This window comes from Triturus cristatus, chromosome 11, assembly GCF_964204655.1.
Source record: "Triturus cristatus chromosome 11, aTriCri1.1, whole genome shotgun sequence".
Taxonomy (NCBI): Eukaryota; Metazoa; Chordata; class Amphibia; order Caudata; family Salamandridae; genus Triturus; species Triturus cristatus.
The window spans coordinates 1,051,935,932-1,051,954,915 of record NC_140594.1 but is presented as its reverse complement, the minus strand read 5'-3'; the positions used below and the strand labels follow the sequence as shown (position 1 = coordinate 1,051,954,915).

Sequence of the window (18,984 nt, the reverse complement as noted above, 5' to 3'; positions counted from 1 at the left end):
ATTGTACAACTTGATTATGAGGGAGCAGATCCTTAGTAATTGTCAGAACCAGCTTCTCCATCAACACCTGGTAGACTCAGATTTGACCTCTCCCCAAGAATTGGGAAAAAGGGCAGATAAATGGGTCAGGACCAGGATTAGGCCTAAAAATCAGGGTGGTGACCAAAAGAAAGATACCACCAAGCCTCAAGAGAAGGGTGGGGATAAAACAAAAGAGAAATCTTCCTCAGGGCCCCAAAACTTCACACAGGGTGGTGGGTCCCAAGCTCCCCCCTCTACCACAGTTAAAAAGCCTTACTGCCATGAGTGTAAAACTCCTGGGCATTGGAAAACTGACAGCAGTTGCCCAAAGGCTAAAAACAAAACTGTTCCTCCAATTACTCCTGTCACACCACCTATTACTGTCAGCAGTAACCCCCCAGGTGGTGGGAGTGCCCCCAAAAATTTGGTTGGGTTTTCTTGGGGAACACAGGGGGACCCTGGCTTAGCCAATTCCCCTACAGCAGCTACTCTTGTCTGTGATGGTGGCATGGGGTTTGCCAACTTCACTGCCTCTCCTAACACTTTGGGTAGGTACAGACAGGAGCCCTACATCAATGGTAGAAAAGCTGAGGCCTACAGAGACACTGGAGCTAGCATCACTATGGTAGCCCATAGGCTTGTTCCCTCTGAGCAGCTTTTGCCTGGTTTCTCATACCAGGTGACTAACATTGATGGCAAACAGAACAGTCATCCCATGGCAGAGGTATGTCTAAGCTGGGGAGGTGTCACTGGCCCTAAAAGGGTGGCAGTGTCTCCAACCTTGCCTGTGGACTGCTTACTGGGGAATGACTTAGAACTCTCAGCTTGGGCTGGAGTTGAACAAGACACCCATTCTAAAATGGTAGGCCTTTCACAAAAGGGTAGTGGGGTTGTGCCAGCCACAACCCCTGTCCAAGTAGATTTCCTCCCTGAAAAGGTTGGAAGGGCAGTGGTAGCCACAGCCCAGGCAAAGACAGACTTCCCTGTAGAGACTGGCAGAGTTGTGACAGTCACAGCTCGAACACAAACGGAGTGCCTCCCTGAAAAGGCTGGCAGGACTGTAATGGTCTCAGTCCATACTCAGACTGACATAGGTGTAGTGAAGCCTGAAACTATGGATCACTCCACACAAACAGAGAATAGTGGAGAGGAAGAAAAGACTCCCTCTCCCCAGACATTAGGAAAAGGTCAGCCTCCTCAGGGATCTGACCTCACCCCTTGTGAAGGAACTGCCCCAGAGGTAGCCAGGCCTGGCCTGGCAGAGCCTCTGATGTCAGTGGCTCCTTCCAAGGTGGGACCCTGTCTGGTGCAGGTAGCCTGCCTCTCTCTACCCTGCCTCAGTTAGCCCAGGGCTGCAGAGGTCAGGGAGGCCAGTGGACCCCAAGAGGGCCCCTGTCCACAAGAACCCCCCCATCAAAAGAATGAGGTTTGCCTGGCTAGTAGCCCTAGCCAGGTGATGGTTAAAAACATTCCTGAGAGATCCCCTTTACAGGTAGTTAGGGACCTCCCCCAGAGGGATTCTGTTGGGCACAGGCAAACATGGGACCTTAGGTCCCCAAACCTGACCTGTCCCTCCAGTAAGCCCACAAAAGGGACCCAGCCTCCAGCTTTAGGTAGCCAGAGGCTGACCCTGAGAGCACAGTGCAACTCAGTTAAAGAAAGAAAGGCATCCATGGTGGAGGATGATTGGAGGAAGCTGAGACCTCACTTTGAGGACACTCACTTCAATACTCCATCTCAACACCAGCCTTTTACTTTGCAAAGACACACCAAAGGTAGAGATTCCCTATGGTGGAGACCCTATGATACCTTTAGGGTGAGGGATTGCTTAGTGGACCATGAGACAGGGGGTAACCATGCCAGTGCGGGTTCTTCCTTATATGGCCACTTAGGCAATAGAGGCTTACCTTGTCAAGGACAGCCTTATCTCCTTTCGTTTGGGGGGGGGTTGTATAGGAAGGTGGATATCTTACTATGGTTACCCCCAACTTTTTGCCTAGTGTCTAGCTGGTTTTTCGACTTAGTTGGCCTGAGATCCTGCCATTCAGGGTCTCAGGCTGTCTGCTCTCCCTTTAAAATGGACTCCATGTACCCTAGGTACATACCCAATAGGTAAGGATCACCTTATTGGACCCTGTACAGTGAGCCCTAGGTACCCAGGGCATAGGTGTACCCTAGGCCTCCCAGGGGCTGCGGCATGTATTATGCCACCCCTGGTCTGGCCTTCCAATCAGACACAACTGGCTGATCACTCAGCTGGGGCAAGGTCGTGTAATCACCCTTTGCTTAGATATAGTATACCTATATCTACCCTTATATATAGACACATGTGTACCTATCAGCCACTCCTATGGCAGGCCTTAACAATCCTGGAGGCAGAGTGCTTGGTAACATGTGAGATGGTGCTCTAGCATGAGCTGAGCCTGTCTGCAGCTTTTGGAACCATGTCCTTATAGCTGTTCTATGATATAGCCTACCATATACTCTTAAAGTACCTTATATTCTCTTCCAGGGGATCCTCATCAAAGTCATAAGCACTGAATATTCCCGCCCATGTGCGGGGACCCCGGAAATAATAAAATTATATATGTAAAAAACATACATATATACAGCTCTGTATATGTATAAACATATATCATTTTTTCCAAGCAAATGCAGCTCCCATAAAAGGCTAGGCAATGTAAATATACACATCCAATAACACACATATATCTATATATATGTATAAAGGTATAACAATACACCCAAATCTCTTTTTTTTTTTTTTTTTTTTTAATGAGGTAAACACTCATGAGAAAGCAAAAAATAAAGAGAACAAACTGTGGAAAAACACAGATGTATAACACATTGCCAGCCTGCAGGCTGCATTGCAATACAATACCATAGAGACTAAAAAGCCCTGTACAGGTAAAAACTGGCACCGTGCCTTTAAGGCAGCCCTGACTTCCATATCCCATCATGCCTCAGGGGTGACAGTTAGGTCAGTTGTTCTTTCCGGCTCCTTCAGTCAGGACCCTGGAATTCAGCTCTCTTCTTTTTTGACTCTTTAGTCAAAAATTATAACAACTTTAAGATTTTTTTTTGGACTTCTTCTTACAATTTCTGTGAGGAAGTCAGTATCCTGTGTTTTTCTGACTGATTTTTCAACCATTTTGTCAGAAAAATGCCTTCTTTATTTGTTCCATGCCCATCTTGTGGAAAAAAGAAGGCTGCGTCAGACACACATGAGGTGTGTATCATCTGTCTGCCGGACTCTCACTCTCCAGCAACATGTCGTCATTGTGAAGACCTTTCCAAAAGGACTTTAAAGGAGAGGGAGAGGATTAGGCTGTATGGCCTAGCAGAACGGTCGACGTCGAAGCAGTTGGTCCCTGTTTGCTCTCCATCGACGTCGGGCTCGGCGTCGAAGACTCCAGCGGCGGGATCGTCGCTGAGAGGTGAGGAGTCAAGGGGAAGTCATGCTGCAAAGAGAAAATCGACGTCGACTTTATATTCAGCGTCGAAGAGGATGCGTTCGACGTCGACGGCGTCTAAAAGCTCGGCGTCGAGGACTCGGCGCCATAGTTCAACGTCGAAGAAGCATCTGTCGACGTCGAGAGAAGATCGATCGACGTCTGCACAGAGATATCGTTCGTCGTCGAAAGAAAGACATCGTTCGACGTCGAGGTCGGCGAGACATCATTCGACGTCGCGAGAAGAACGTAGGCGATCTCCACAGTCGACGTCGAGACCAAGATCGCCGTCAAGATCAAGATCGCCGTCGAGGAAACATCGTTCGACGGCGAGGAGGCTTTCGACGTCGTCGGAGCTTTCGACGTCGAGACAGAAGTCTCCGTCAGGAGTGACGTCGAGGCAGACGCCTCCGTCAGGGCCGACGTCGAGGCAGGAGCCTCCGTCGGAGTCGACGTCGAGGCAGGAGCCTCCGTCGGAGTCGACGTCGAGGCAGAGGCCTCCGTCGGAGTCGACGTCGAGGCAGAGGCCTCCGTCGGAGTCGACGTTGAGGCAGGTGCCTCCGTCCTCACAGGTCTCCAAAGCTTTGGTGAGGTACATGAAGCCTCCGTCGAAGGTAATCTCGACGTCGAGACAGGAAGCTCGGAGCCTCGAAGATTCGAGTCAAAGATCTCCGGTGATAGGCTTATCACCGTCGAGGCAGCCCTCTGTTGAGGGTACGCAGGAGGTTTCACATATTCGCCTCACAATTCGACTCAAGGCGAAAATCTCCTCATAGACTGATATATACAGCTCCGGAGTCACCGCGTATCATTTCTATCTCGCCTTCAGGATCAGAGGGCTCAGGTTCAAGGTCAGCATCACCAGAGCTTGTACATCAATCTCCAGTTCCTGCAAGAGAAAGTTCGCAGGAGGAGGACAATGCTGTGCCTCAAAGTCCCGTAAGGGAGATGCCTCAGGACCCTGCTATGACAGACACAATAAAGGCATCGCTAACAAGAATAAGGGGCGTGGTATTCCCAGCGACACCGATCAGACCAAGATCTCGAGAAAGAGAATCCCGAAGTCACTCTCGAGCACCAAGAAGGCGATCCAGGTCTGCCTCCCTCAGAAGAGAGTCGACCAGATCAGAGAGAAGGCGCCGTAGGACCCCTTCTACCTCCCCTTCTTCCAGATCATCCAAAAGGGATTATTCACCGACACTCTCGGAGACGCCACCCTCTCGGGTATCTCCGGTAGATGACATTTCTACATTTCAAGAAGTGTTGTGTAGAGGAGCTACAAAATTAAGTATCCCTATGCCGGTTCAGGAGACCACCACATCCATAATTTTTGAAACTCTTCATGAGCGCACAGTGACACGCCCGTTGTTGCCATTAGTCCCCGGTTTGCTACAACCGGTAATGGATATCTTTCTCACGCCAGCAACCACCAAAACGGCGCCGGCGAGAATTCTAAAAAAGTACCGTCCAGCTCCGGAGGATCCGCTATTCCTTAAAACAGATCCTCCACCGGACTCTGTCATCACCGCCGCTGCCAGAAAGACGCATGCAGTAGCTGGCTCTTCAACGGTGCCACCAGATAAGGACAGTAAAACGCAAGACTCCTGGGGGAGGAAAGTTTGCGGCTCAGCATCCTCAAGCTTGAAGGTGGCAAGTGCCTCGGCTCTTCTGGGGCGCTATGATAGGTCACTATGGGACTCTCTTCAGAGGTTCGTTGAAAAAGTTCCATCAGAGGACAGACGGGACTTTGAAGAGATTTTGCATGAGGGGAGTCTAGTCTCTAACCAGATCATAAGTGCAGCGGCGGATGGGGCAACACTGGCAGCGCATGAATATGCACATGGAGTCACAGCCAGAAGATCATCCTGGCTTAGATTGACGGCCCTGAAACCGGAAGCGCAGGCAAGAATTTTAAATCTGCCTTTCTCCGGTAGTTCTCTTTTTGGGTCCCATGCAGACGAGGAAATGGCCCGTATGAAAGCAGAGCTGGAGACCATGAAAGCAGTCGGGCTTGAAAAGAGGAAAGAGTTTCGACGCCGCAAGGGAAATGACAGGCGCAATTACCAACAGAGGGTTCAAACCCCTCATTGGCAAAAGAACCAGGACCAGCAAGGTCAAAAGAAACAGCAATACCAGTCCCGCAAGCCATCCAGGGGACGAGGTAACAACAGGCAGTCTAATGCTGGAAACAAAGCACCGGGGAAGCAATGAGAAACCGCTTCCTCCGATGCTGTCCACCGCTCCGGTGGGAGGAAGTGTTGCGCATCATCTTCCAGAGTGGCAGACAATCACAAAGGACAAGTGGGTACTCAATATACTGCGTCATGGGTACTCGCTTCGTTTCAAAAGTCACCCCCCATCGATTCCTCCTGTCAAGTCATCCCAGCATCTAAAGCAGCTCAGAGAGGAGGTAGCGACGCTACTACTCAAATCTGCAATAGAGAAAGTGCCCATAAACCAGAGAGGAAAGGGAGTTTACTCCAGATATTTTCTCATCCAAAAGAGGAGTGTGAAGGCGGAGTTCAGACCCATTTTAGACCTACGGATACTGAACAAGCACATAAGAAAGGAAAAATTTCGCATGCTGGCGCTCCACCAAATATATCCTCTTCTCCGGATGGGCGATTGGATGTGTTCACTGGACCTTCAGGATGCATATTTCCATATTCCCATCCTAAGGAATCATCGAAAATTTCTCAGGTTTGTGGTAGGCAACGCTCACTATCAGTTCAAAGTCCTCCCATTTGGCCTGAAGTCAGCTCCTCGAGTATTCACAAAATGCGTGGCAGTAGTAGCGGCTGCTCTGAGGCGCGCAGGAGTCTTCGTCTATCCCTACCTAGACGACTGGCTAATAAAGGGCTCATCGCCACAGAATGTGCGGACACAGCTGTCGCTATGCCTGAACTTATGTCGCAGGTTGGGTCTCAGAGTGAATGTCAAAAAGTCCAATTTTTCACCAACGCAGAGAATACACTACCTGGGTGCAACTATAGACTCCGTAGTAGGAAAAGTGTTTCCTTCGGAGGAAAGACAGTCATCCATTATGCTAAAAGGCAGACAGATTATGACCAGCAATCTGTCGTCGGCAAGGCAAATCTCATCTCTGCTAGGGGCCATGGCATCCTGCATCTTCCTAGTGCCCAATGCCAGGCTAAGGATGCGTCCTCTCCAGCAAGATCTCGAGGACAAATGGGATCAAAAGAACTCTCTGTGGGAAGAAAAGGTTTGCCTCTCCTCTGCAGCCAAACAGTCAATCAAGTGGTGGCTGAAGCCAAGGAATCTGCAAGTGGGGATTCTTTTCCATCAAGAGCCCCCAACTCAGACCTTAATCACCGACGCATCCCTTCAGGGATGGGGTGCGCATTTTGGGACTCTGCAAACTCAAGGACGGTGGTCCAGCAGCGAACAGTTGTACCACATCAACATGCTGGAGCTCAGGGCGGTCCACCTAGCCCTCAAAGCGTTCCTACCTGCGATAACGACGAGTACCATTCTAGTACAGACGGACAATACCACCACAATGTACTACCTGAACAAGCAGGGGGGTACTCGATCCAGAACGCTCTCGCTGGAAGCTCAGTCCCTGTGGCACTGGATCCTAGCAAGGAACATCTCATTGAAAGCGGTGCACCTACCAGGAGAACTCAACGTGCAAGCAGACTTGCTCAGTCGGCATTTTCAAGAGCCAGAGGACTGGGTAATCAACGACGAAGTGTTAGAAGACATCTTCGGGGAATGGGGGCGCCCGCAAGTGGACCTCTTCGCGGACGAGCAAAACACAAAATGCCGAGGCTTCGCCTCAAGATACCATCGACCAGGATCCCTAGGGAATGCCCTTTTGATCAATTGGTCAATGACATTTGTGTACGCTTTTCCGCCTCTCCCACTAATTCCCAAGGTGGTGACCAAGCTACAGAATTCATCTGCCAAGATGATACTCATAGCACCGGACTGGCCGAGGCAGTGGTGGTACACGGATCTCCTACACATGTCGATCCGCCCCCACAAGCGGCTGCCGTGCAGGCCGGACTTGTTATCCAAGATGCAGGGGAAGATTTACCATCCCAGCCTTCCCTCGCTGAGCTTAACAGCATGGCTCCTGAAGTCCTCCAGTATGGCCATCTGAACCTCCCTCAAGAGTGTATGTCCATACTGAAGGAAGCCAGGAGGCCTTCGACAAGACACTCCTACTTCTGTAAGTGGAAAAGATTTTATATATGGTGTGCTCAGCATCATTATGATCCCACTAAATGCCAGGAGGATGTAATTTTGCCCTATCTTCTACATTTAGCAAGGGCAGGGTTGAAATTTTCTTCCATAAAGGTTCACCTAGCAGCCATAACAGCATACAGGCGTTCGCCTTCACAGCAGTCATTTTTTAAAGTGCAGGTAGTGAAGGATTTCTTGCAAGGACTCAAGAAAGTCTATCCCCCTGTTAGACCTCCCTCTCCTTCCTGGGAGCTAAACTTGGTTCTGTCGAAGCTCATGGGTTCACCTTTTGAGCCTATTCATAAGGCTACCCTACAGCACCTCACATGGAAGACAGCATTTTTAATAGCCATCACTTCAGCACGGAGGGTCAGTGAGATACAGGCCCTCTGTTCTAAAGAACCCTACACTGTTTTTCATCTAAATAGGGTGGTGATGAGAACTCACCCTTCGTTCCTACCCAAGGTGGTATCGGAGTTTCATGTAAACCAAGCCATCTCCTTACCAACCTTTTTTCCCAACCCCTCCTCTCCGGCAGAGAGGGCGTTGCATTCTCTGGATGTCAGAAGGGTCCTAAAATTCTACCTAGATAGGACTAAGAATATCAGGAAATCTGACCAATTGTTTGTGAACTATGGGATTGTCCGTATGGGCTTTGCTGCATCCAAACGTTCCATTGCTAGGTGGATTGTTTCTAGTATTACTTTGGCCTACCAACTGGCTCAGAAACCATTGGGGGCGCGCCCTAAAGCGCATTCGACAAGAGGAAAAGCGGCTACCGCGGCTTTTCTCAATAATGTCCCACTCTCCGAGATCTGCAAGGCAGCCACTTGGAGATCTGTCCACACTTTTACCAGGCATTATTGTCTGGATTCGGACACCAGGGCAGACACTCAAGTAGGACAAGCCTCCTTGAGGAATCTGTTCCAAACATAATCATTTTCATGATTCTTTTTCTCCATGGGTGATACAACCTTAGTTTCATTTGCCTGCTGGTGGAAGGGGAGCTTGCTACTCTATTCAGTGCTTATGACTATTGATGAGGATCCCCTGGAAGAGAAGGGTAAGTTACTTACCTGTAATTCTAGTTCTCTTCCAGGGGTATCCTCATCAAAGTCATAAGCAACCCACCCACCTCCCCAGGCAAATGAGAAGAGGTGTATTATTCATTATGGAAAAGGTATATCTTTGTGTTTAGGACTACGGTCCCGCAAAGAACAACTGACCTAACTGTCACCCCTGAGGCATGATGGGATATGGAAGTCAGGGCTGCCTTAAAGGCACGGTGCCAGTTTTTACCTGTACAGGGCTTTTTAGTCTCTATGGTATTGTATTGCAATGCAGCCTGCAGGCTGGCAATGTGTTATACATCTGTGTTTTTCCACAGTTTGTTCTCTTTATTTTTTGCTTTCTCATGAGTGTTTACCTCATTAAAAAAAAAAAAAAAAAAAAAGAGATTTGGGTGTATTGTTATACCTTTATACATATATATAGATATATGTGTGTTATTGGATGTGTATATTTACATTGCCTAGCCTTTTATGGGAGCTGCATTTGCTTGGAAAAAATGATATATGTTTATACATATACAGAGCTGTATATATGTATGTTTTTTACATATATAATTTTATTATTTCCGGGGTCCCCGCACATGGGCGGGAATATTCAGTGCTTATGACTTTGATGAGGATACCCCTGGAAGAGAACTAGAATTACAGGTAAGTAACTTACCCATCTTAAACGGTTAGGGTAACTATGGTTTGGCTTTATCAAAACATGTCGTGTAAGGTGTCTAACACTTTGGAATAATACCCCCATACCATTTCTGGTGATGAGGATATTATTCCTCCCTTCTAGAGGGAGAGACATGTTAAAATCCTACTTTGCTGTTTAACTCTAACCAAAGCCTCAGCATCACAAAATGGATGCTGCTGCCACAGACACGAGTCTGTCCTCCTGCTGCTGGGAGTGATCCCGGCAAGGGAGGCTTGGACAATAGGTTTCCTGCTTGGGGAGGTGCTAGCACCTCCCCAGACAGACTTTAGTGTATTGAGGCAGGGAGGGCTGAAAGGAATGAGACATGCCTGGGGCACACAAGGTGTCCCATGCATAGTCCAGTTCAAACCGGTGCAGGGGCACTCCAGCCCCAGTCCTGGCGCGAAACTGGACAAAGGGAAGGGGGTGTAACCACCCGCCTCCCAGGTCCCACCCATAAGGCTTGACCTAGCAGGCAACCCAGCCCCCCAGATTAGTATAAGTGTGGTAGCTGGGCCCCAGGAGATTAGATTATCCTGAACCTGCAACTTGAACAGAAACTCTGGACCTTCGACATTCGACGAAAGAAGAAGACTGAAGAATCTCCCTTGTGGCCAAGGAATGGCTACCCTGTGCAAACAGGCACCATCAAGAGACTTACCCTTTGCTTTGCTGAAGTTCTGCGAGGGACCGACTTCAGAGCCTGACCAGAGCCTTGACTTCCAGACTTCTCCGACCCTGATCCACATCCACAGCCGAGCTGAGATCCGTGGAGGCGACGAGAGACGTGGGACCGGCTACCTGGGAAAAGTGGCGAGTATCTTCCAGCGCAGCTTCTGAGGCACCCTCGAAGTTGTGCACTGGGGATTGAGAAGCCCCAACCCCAAGCACCATCTGCACCGAAGATCAGCCCCCCACACTCCACGAGTCCTGCGTGGGGCCCTTCTGCATTTTCCTGCTTGCCGCGTCTGTCCGGTTGCGTGCCCGTTGGCTAGCGGCCTTACGACGACACACCTTTGATTTTCCACTGCTGGTTTGGCTCCTCCAGACTGGCTCCTGCTCCTCTGCAAAAGAGAAGCGCCCCAGACCTTCCTGGTCTGCACCAGAAGCAAGTGCTCCATTCTTCGTGGGTTCCGCTTGCCAAGGCTTGGTGAGTCCTAGTTCGACTTCGACGCCGCCGACAGCAAGAGCCTTCGTGGGACAGCTCGCCTCCTGGTCCTGGTCGTCCTCGACGTCTCCTGGTACCCGTGGCTGCTGCGACAAGCTACACCTCTTCGCCTGCAATCTCCCGACATCGCCTGGTTCCTTCCTGGTTCCACGTGGTCACTGGCTAGTGACCCTGACTCTGTCCCTTCTGCTTGCAGGTATCCTTCCTTCTTGATCCCGGCCTTGGGATCCACCGGACACTCTGTACTGACTGCCTGTCAGCAACTTTCCTTCAGGCATCCATAGAAGTCCACGACGAAACCCGACGCAAGTTCACACCTATGCACCCGCAGCCCGTGGGCTAGGTAACTTGGGTACTCAGGTGCTCACGAGGGTATTGACTATCCTAGGGTCTAGTTTCCGAGTCTCGACTTTCTAGCTATACCAGAAGTGTCCTAAAACTGCTTATTTCAGAACTGTACTATTTCTATCGATTATACGCATTACGCGTGAGTGTTTCCACTCTGCACCTGAATCCCGTGGGCCTCCCACTTCCTAACCTTGGGTAGTATAGTGTAGCCCCAGCGATTCCCTATCCTATTTCCGTGACAGTGGTCGTTATACCACTTCTTTAGTATATGGTTTGCGTGGCCCCTAGGGCCTAACTGTATTACTTACCTGTGTGACTTAATGTATGCTTGAATAAGACTGTGTTGTACTTACTTCGAATCTCATAAAGAGTGCTGAGGGTTTGACTAGAATAAATACACTTTATTTTATATATATATATCTGTTGTGGTGTCCTTTCATTTGGTATTCAAGGGATTATATATGGTATAACAGCTGGCTTCACATGCCATTCAGAGTTTAGCCTAAGACTGCTCTTGTCCATGCTACCACTAGGATAGCTGGTCTATAAGGTTGACTTTACAACCAATCACCATAAGGGTTGTTTGGACTGATATAAGGTGTACACTAGAACTAGTGACATCATACATCAGGCCAACTTCTCACAGACCCATATTCCTTGAAATATCTTGACAAATCTGTCCCAAAAAATCTTTGAAAACACTTACCTTGCTCTCTCCCTCTGAATTACAAAATTAAATTCAGAGCACTCTGCATCATGGAACCAAGGCTCCATGGTACAGCAGAAATAAGCATTTCTCTACTTCCATACATGTCCTTTGAAGCAGTAAAAGCAAACATGATATACCAACCAATGTCTTACCATCATCAAGATAACTGGTTAACTTACTGTTTAAAATATTAAATACTAGGCCATTTACAAGAATAATGTAATTGAGCGTTCTGAAGTGGTGGTTAGATGCCAGTCCTCTGATGTAAAATATTGAAGCTAATAAATAAAATATATCCCCAAATGCATATATCATGAATAGGAACAAATTATTTTGTAGGTCGCTGGCTGCCTATCAGACAGCGCAGCTGTCTGGCTGGCTATGTGGAAAACATCTTGGGGACTTTCAGAAAGTTGGGCTGGGAATGCATTCCGCCCATGGCTTGCTACTGGCTTTGTCGTTTGTAACTCATGTTTTCTGCCTTTCCTCTTGCTGGCTTTATTTGCTTTAGGCTGTGCAGCTTGAGTTCATACCTCTCCATAAGAAAGCAGTGTTTACAGTATTCTTCCACTACCACTTTTTTTTGTTGCAATAAACATGCTTTTAAATCGTTGTCTTATTTCACTACATTTGCTGGGCATTCAAAGACAAAGGTCAAATGTCAAGCTGTGGTTTCGTGGGAGCCTGGTTTTATTTTGCTTTTGACTGACTTCATACTGAGAGCGTTTATAGGAAAGAGGAATGCAGCGTACTTTCTCCATGAAGCCTGCTTGTGCCCTTTTTTAATTTTATTTTAGACATAGCCATCTCAAAAGGTATCTCGTTTTTAAGCTACATAAAACATTTGTATGTTTCCACAGAATTCCTCTTTGTTGGTGAGTCTATTTATTTTGTGAAACTATCTTTTTAGGAACAGAGTACAAAATCGCATTTCAGTCTCAGAGTCAGCCTAACATATGAACTGAACACGGATTATTGCTATATTTTATTACTACAACAAAAAGTCACAAGTGTAGTTACCATAGTTACCATGCAGGCACTAGGGTCATGATTTGAATAGTACAGCAGGTGCAGTGCCACAAGGGCCATAAGGTCTAGGAAACCCATTAGCACCGATTATTGCTATATTTTATTACTAAACAAGCAGTCACAAGTGCAGTTAACTTGCAGGCAGTAGGGCCATGATTTGAATGCGGCAGCAAGTGCTGTGGCACAGGGCCTGTAAATCTAGCAAACCCACTGAACACTGATAATTGCTATATTTTACTGCTAGAAAAGCAGTCACAGGTGCATTACCTTGCAGGCACTAGAGCCATGGTTTGAATGGTAGAGCAGGTGCAGTGGCACAAGGGCCAAAAAGTCTAAGAAGCGCATTAAGCACTGATTATTGCTATATTTTACTACTAAACAAGCAGTCACAAGTGTAGTTGCCTTGCATGGCACAGGAGGCAAAAGCTCTAGGAAACCCACTGAACACCTATTATTGCTATATTTTACTACTAAACGAGCAGTCACAAGTGCAATCACCTTGCAGGCACTAGGGCCATGATTTGAGTGGTGCAATGGCACAGGAGGCAAAAGCTCTAGGAAACCGACTGAACACAGATTATTGCTATATTTTCCAACTAACCAAGCACTCACAAGTGCAATTACTTGCAGGCACTAGGGTCATGCTTTGAATGGTGCAGTGGCACAGGGGCCAAAAGCTATAGGAAACCTACTGAACACCGATTATTGATATATTTTACTACTAAACAAGCAGGCACTAGGATCATGATCTGAATAGTGTAGCAGGTGCAGTGGCACAGGGGCGAAAAGCTCTAGGAAATCTACAGAACACCGATTATTGCTATATTTTACTACTAAACAAGCCGTCTACAGTGCAGTTAACTTGCAGGCACTAGGGGGCATGATTTGAATGGTGCCGCATGTGCAGTGGCACAGGGGCCAAAAGGTCTAGGAAACCCACTGAAAACAGATTATTGCTATTTTTTACTACTAATCAAGCAGTCACTAGTGCGGTTACCTTAAAGCCACTAGGGTATTGATTTGAATGGTGCAGCAGGTGAAGTGGCACAGTAGCCAAAGGTCCAGGAAACCCACTGAACACCAATTATTGCTACATTTTACGACTTTAAGCTGTCAGGAGTGCTTTTTTAGTTCTTTTGTAACCATTGCAACTAAATAACTCATAGCCTAAAGATGGACTTTTCAGTCTACCTACAACTTAGGTTGCATTCAGCACAATTAGATAGCACATGTTCACAGTTTGTGCGTGGTTCTAAAATGCTTCTGAATCTGGACACACTATCACCTTGGCAAGGGCTTTCTTGATTCTATAACATTAGCTCTTCAGCCGTTGTAAACACTATATAAATTCTTATACCTTACCATAAGGCATTCCATACCAAGCATTTGCAAATCCAATAGGGTTCGCCTATGCGAGATCTGTTGGTTTGTCAATTTGTTTTAGCCATATTACACAGCAGCGCTAGCTTCAGTACAGGATAACTGACAATTCGAATTACTTTCAGCCATTTGCAACCTAGCTAAAAAAACAATAATAAAGCCAATAAATCTCACATAGAAACGACCTATTGGCTTTGGCAATGCTTGTTTAAGTGTTCAGTTGATGATGCACTTTGAATAACTTTCCAGAGCAAAACATTTACAACTTTTACAGTCCACTACAATGTGTGATTTGAAATAACCAACGCATTCTTACCTCTATAATAGTCTGAAGCTCCTCCACATAGACACGTTCTGTTTCTATCAGTTCGTTTATGATGTGGCTAAAAAGGGAAAGAAATGCTGCATTAAGAATTGCGTTTGTTGCACTGTATACTAAACGACACAGAACGATATTGACAACAGATGTAACTGCATCATAACCGAGTTGATGTATTTACTGCATAACCATTTTGCAACATTGAAACAAAGGTGATTTATCCTAACACGCTGTAGACGAATGCGTGCTTCTGTTTGTAGGAACAAAGTTAGAAGGGGATTAGAAAGTGGTCGGACCAATCTGGGCGGATCGGTGCCACGATCTAAAGTGTCCTACCCGTTGCAAGGTTCAGATCTACGATTGTATAAATGTATATGAGTTGAAAACACCACCACTGAGTCAGAGATCTCCCTGTGGTGAAGTAAAGAAAACATTCACTAAATTAATTAAACTTAAAAAGAAAATAATACAAATATTTAAATATTCTTTTAAATTAATTTTATACATTTGTTTTACATGCAGAACAAAATTAAAAAGGTAAAATAAAAAGGTTACAGCACTATTAACCTAATTTGCATTAAATATTACATTTATTTAAATTCATTCAATTTTATTAAAACGTGTTGAGTGCATGACTGACAAAACAGGGCTTCCCAACACTAGCATATACAGGACTGGCTTAGAGAGGCCAGATCTAGAATAGCCAAGTCTTTAAATGTTTACAAAAGCTCACCAGAAAAGTGCATCATTTTAGCCTGAAGATTCACGCATTCCATGATTTGGGCCCTAATTATTTAAAAGAACATCCTCGGTTGCACCAATACTCATAGAGCCAGAGCGGAAGGGGCGCTTAGAAGCATATGGAGACACTAGACTGTTAAGATATTTGGGACCAGTGTGGCTGATGGCTTTATACATGAAGCACAGCTCATTAAACTGTATACACTTATCGATGGTAAACTAATGTAGATTCCACAAATAGGTGGAAACTGAAGCATGCTGAGGAACAGGACAAAGGAGTCTGGCAGTTGCATACTGAATAGGCTGTAGTCTCTTCAGCATAAACTTAGGGACTCCCAGGTGGTATGCCATGTAGAGCACATTGCCATTATCAAGACGTGAAATAATAAGAGCTTGAATGACAAACCTTTGAGCCGAGATGGGAAGGAGCCAAAGAATCTTTCTAAAAAATGTAAGGAGACCAAAAGAACTTGCAGACACCTTATTTAGCTGGTGATCCATTGCAAGCTTGCTGTGTAACCAAAATCCCAGGCCTTTGACCACCTGTTTAGGAATAAGGAGGGATCCTAGTTCCTCTGGTCACCATACTGGCCCCAAGAGCTGTGGCTGATTACCCCCAATCATGACTTCTGTTTTTTTACTGTTTAGTTTCAGGTAATTGTCTTTCATCCAACAAGCCAATTCAACTAAGCGACGTCGGAGATTAAAACTACTGTTCCCTCAGAACGAGACAAGACAAAGAGAATTTGCCTTTCATCAGCAAGTGAAAACAGTATAATGCCAAAAACCTCCACTAAGGGCGGACATAGATGGTAAAAAGAGTGGGGCTCAAGGAAGATCCCTGAGGGACCCCAAATTGCATTTGAAGAACAGGACAAAAAGAGTTAGAGGTAACCTCAAAGGTACGTCCTTGCAAGAATGAACGAAACCATTGTAAGGCCACACTCCGAAAGAATCGAGACACTGTCCCTCCAGCGTCAAGAGTTGCTCTGAGTTGTTCAGTAACCCATAACAGGGCAGATTCCATTGTATGACCAGGGTAGAAGCCTGATTGAGAGCTGTGAAGAAACCTACCCAATTCTAGATGAGAAGATATTTGCAAGTTAATGTTTTTCAAGCAGTTTTGCTAATGCCAGTAAAAGAGATTGGATGATAGTTTTTAGGCTTCAACATGTCCAGTGATTACTTTTTAAGCAAAGACACAATCATATCATGCATCTATAGTATTATAATCTATAATATTACATACATTTAAGCGCTGAGAAGCAGCTGTGCACTTTACAAATGACATTCATTCATTTCTTAAAGCAGGCATAGTGCCTTGTGCAATAACATATTCAGAAGGTCAATCCAAACTGGAGAACGGATTTTGCTACCCTGTTTTAAAATCCATAGAGGAGCAGGATCAGATGGTAATCCAGACTTAATGGAGGTCAGAAGAGTAAAACTCAGTGCGTCAAGGAGGTTAAAAAATGACAGTATGGACTCCTACCCCTTGCTACCCATCGCGGAGGGCTCTTCCTACACTGAATCATCAAAGAAAGCATAGATATCAGCTACCCTTTTAAAAAAAGAAGTCAGCAAGTTTCTTACAACTGGCTTGAGAAAGGGACAGATGTGGTGTTGTACAAGCCGGAGCCGTCAGAAATAGATCTATAAGAAACAATTGCTTTGACGAGTAATGGCCATGACTGATTCAGTCATCATAAAAAGCTGCGCAAGCACTGTGACATGCATTATGATACAAATTTATGGTTTAATTTCTTTATTGTAGTTTTAGTTCTAACATACAATGTTCGCTTAATGACCTGTAAGTGCAGGTTGCAGTGTTACAATTATGTAATATCCCCTAACTCCCCCTGCCCTCCCCAACCTGGACCGGGGATCCAGTCCAAGATAAGTGGTATAAGTGTCCCTGTCTCTCATATCTCACCTCGGTATGGTGTCTTAGGTGGTTGTTGAGTTGGTTTCCAATAGGCGAAGGAGGAGTAAGTATTTAGGGCATGTGAGCTCGCAAAGCTCTGTTGTCAAGAGGTTTAAGAAGGGCTTCCAAAACTTGGGTAATGCAGAGCCCTGATTTATTAGTGTGAGGGTGTTTCATTCCATCCCCATTATATACCACAGTCTATGTAGCCAAGCTTGATGGGTAGGGATATTCCCCGTGCCCCAATGTGCTAGGATGTTTCTGGAGGGCCACCAATAGTGCTAGCTCAATCTGTCTGCCAGCTGGATTTTAATGGGGAAGTAAATGCGTTAGGGAGACCTAAGAGGATGTACGCCGGGAATCTGTGAATTTCTGTATCTGAAAGAAACACGTTAGTTAGATTCCTCACCTTAGAATATCCCCAGGCGTCAGGCTGGATCCGGAAAGATTTTTCATCAGCAATATCCATTGCATGTCGCTAGGCGTCGTCTGCGGCTCCGCATCCGTCGTCGGCGTCGTGCTCGGAATGACGTAGTCGGAGAACTTAGACGCCACCCTCCCGCGCAGACGTCAGTTCTTCTTTTTTCCGCACCAGACAGTGCCGATCCGGGAAGAGCTTACCCCTTAGTCACTTTTTGACTCTTTTTGGTCTTCTGTCGACTCGACTCTGGTGCCGGTAGGATGCCTGGTTTTAAGGCCTGTGACTCCTGTCATCGACTGATGTCGGTGACGGACCACCATCGCCGGTGCCTTTACTGCCTGGGGCCCGACCACGATGCGGAGTCGTGCCTCGACTGTCAGGCCTTGACCTCGAAGGCTAGGCAGGAGTGGTCCCGTAAGCTTCTCGAGCTTCGGCACTCGGCTCCGCGCCGTTCACGGTCCCGGTCCAGGAGGAGGTCCAAGGACCGGTCGCGGAGCCGCAGTCACCATCATCGCTCGTCGGGCTCGAAGTCTTCGGGTAAGTTGAAGCGCTCAAAGAAATCCAAGAAGCGACACCGCGCTTCGGACTCCCCTCGTCGGTCGCGCAACTTGGTCGAGGGTCAGGGTGGTCCCACCCCCGCGGCTCCGTCGGAGCCGCAGGAGCCGCGTCCGTCTCCATACCCGCCGGTCCGTGGGACTGACGCGACTCCGGCGGAGATCAGCGCCTTCCTCTCGGCCATGAGGGGCCTGGCTCCGCCGTCGACGCCTGCCGGCTCGACTTCGGGCCCTGCGGGCTCGACTGGGCGACCTCGCAAGCCCGCGGCTCCGGCGCCGTCGACGACTTTTGTCCCGACGCCGCAGGTCCCCGAGGGTTCCAGGCCTGGATCTCTGCCAGCGCCGGTCGACCTCACGACGCCTCCTCTGCCGGCGCCAACACCGGTTCCACCCCCGGCGCCGTCCCCGGACGACGGCATTCCCCGGTTTAGCCCGGCGCCGGTGCGGCGCCACTCGACGCCGCATCCGACGCTGATGCATGAGCATTTCATCTACCACCCGGCTCCGGTTATTCCTCCTGTTTATCAGGAATCGAATGACGGGGGCGACTGGAAGGGGTCTGAGGACCCAATGGCCAGACAGGCCGACCTTTCATAGGACTGGGCAGACGAACTGGGTGATGCCAGTGGTCTGGACACCTCCCCGGATGCTGGTTTCATCTCTCCTCCGACTGTGGCCTCGGAGGAAGGTGCAGCTTTTTCAGTGGTGCTGCGCAAGGCGGCCGATGCCCTTGGGCTGGAGTTGCCTGCTGTGGCCGTGAGGACTAACGTCCTCACAGAAGTGCTTCAACCGTCAGCAAGCTCCACAGAGCCTCTGCTGCAGTTCAATGAGGCACACGTAGACGTTCTGCAGGGCACCTGGTCCAAGCCCTCCACAGTACCTCCTGTGGATCGGAACGTGGCCAGGCGCCACCGCCCTGCTCCGGGCGACCTCAGTTTTCTGTCCCAACACCCC

General features: G+C 47.7%; 1 protein-coding gene across 7 annotated transcripts in view; it reads right to left on the bottom strand.

Annotated features, from left to right (window-relative positions):
• Positions 1-18,984, bottom strand: part of MCF2L2 (MCF.2 cell line derived transforming sequence-like 2) — a 2,345,299-nt gene that overhangs the window by 1,010,493 nt on the left and 1,315,822 nt on the right. For all 7 annotated transcript variants that reach the window (XM_085635348.1, XM_085635350.1, XM_085635347.1 and 4 more), the window contains exon 16: positions 14,388-14,454. In XM_085635348.1, coding sequence (XP_085491474.1) covers positions 14,388-14,454 — 67 coding nt within the window. The remainder of the gene's footprint in view (positions 1-14,387; positions 14,455-18,984) is intronic.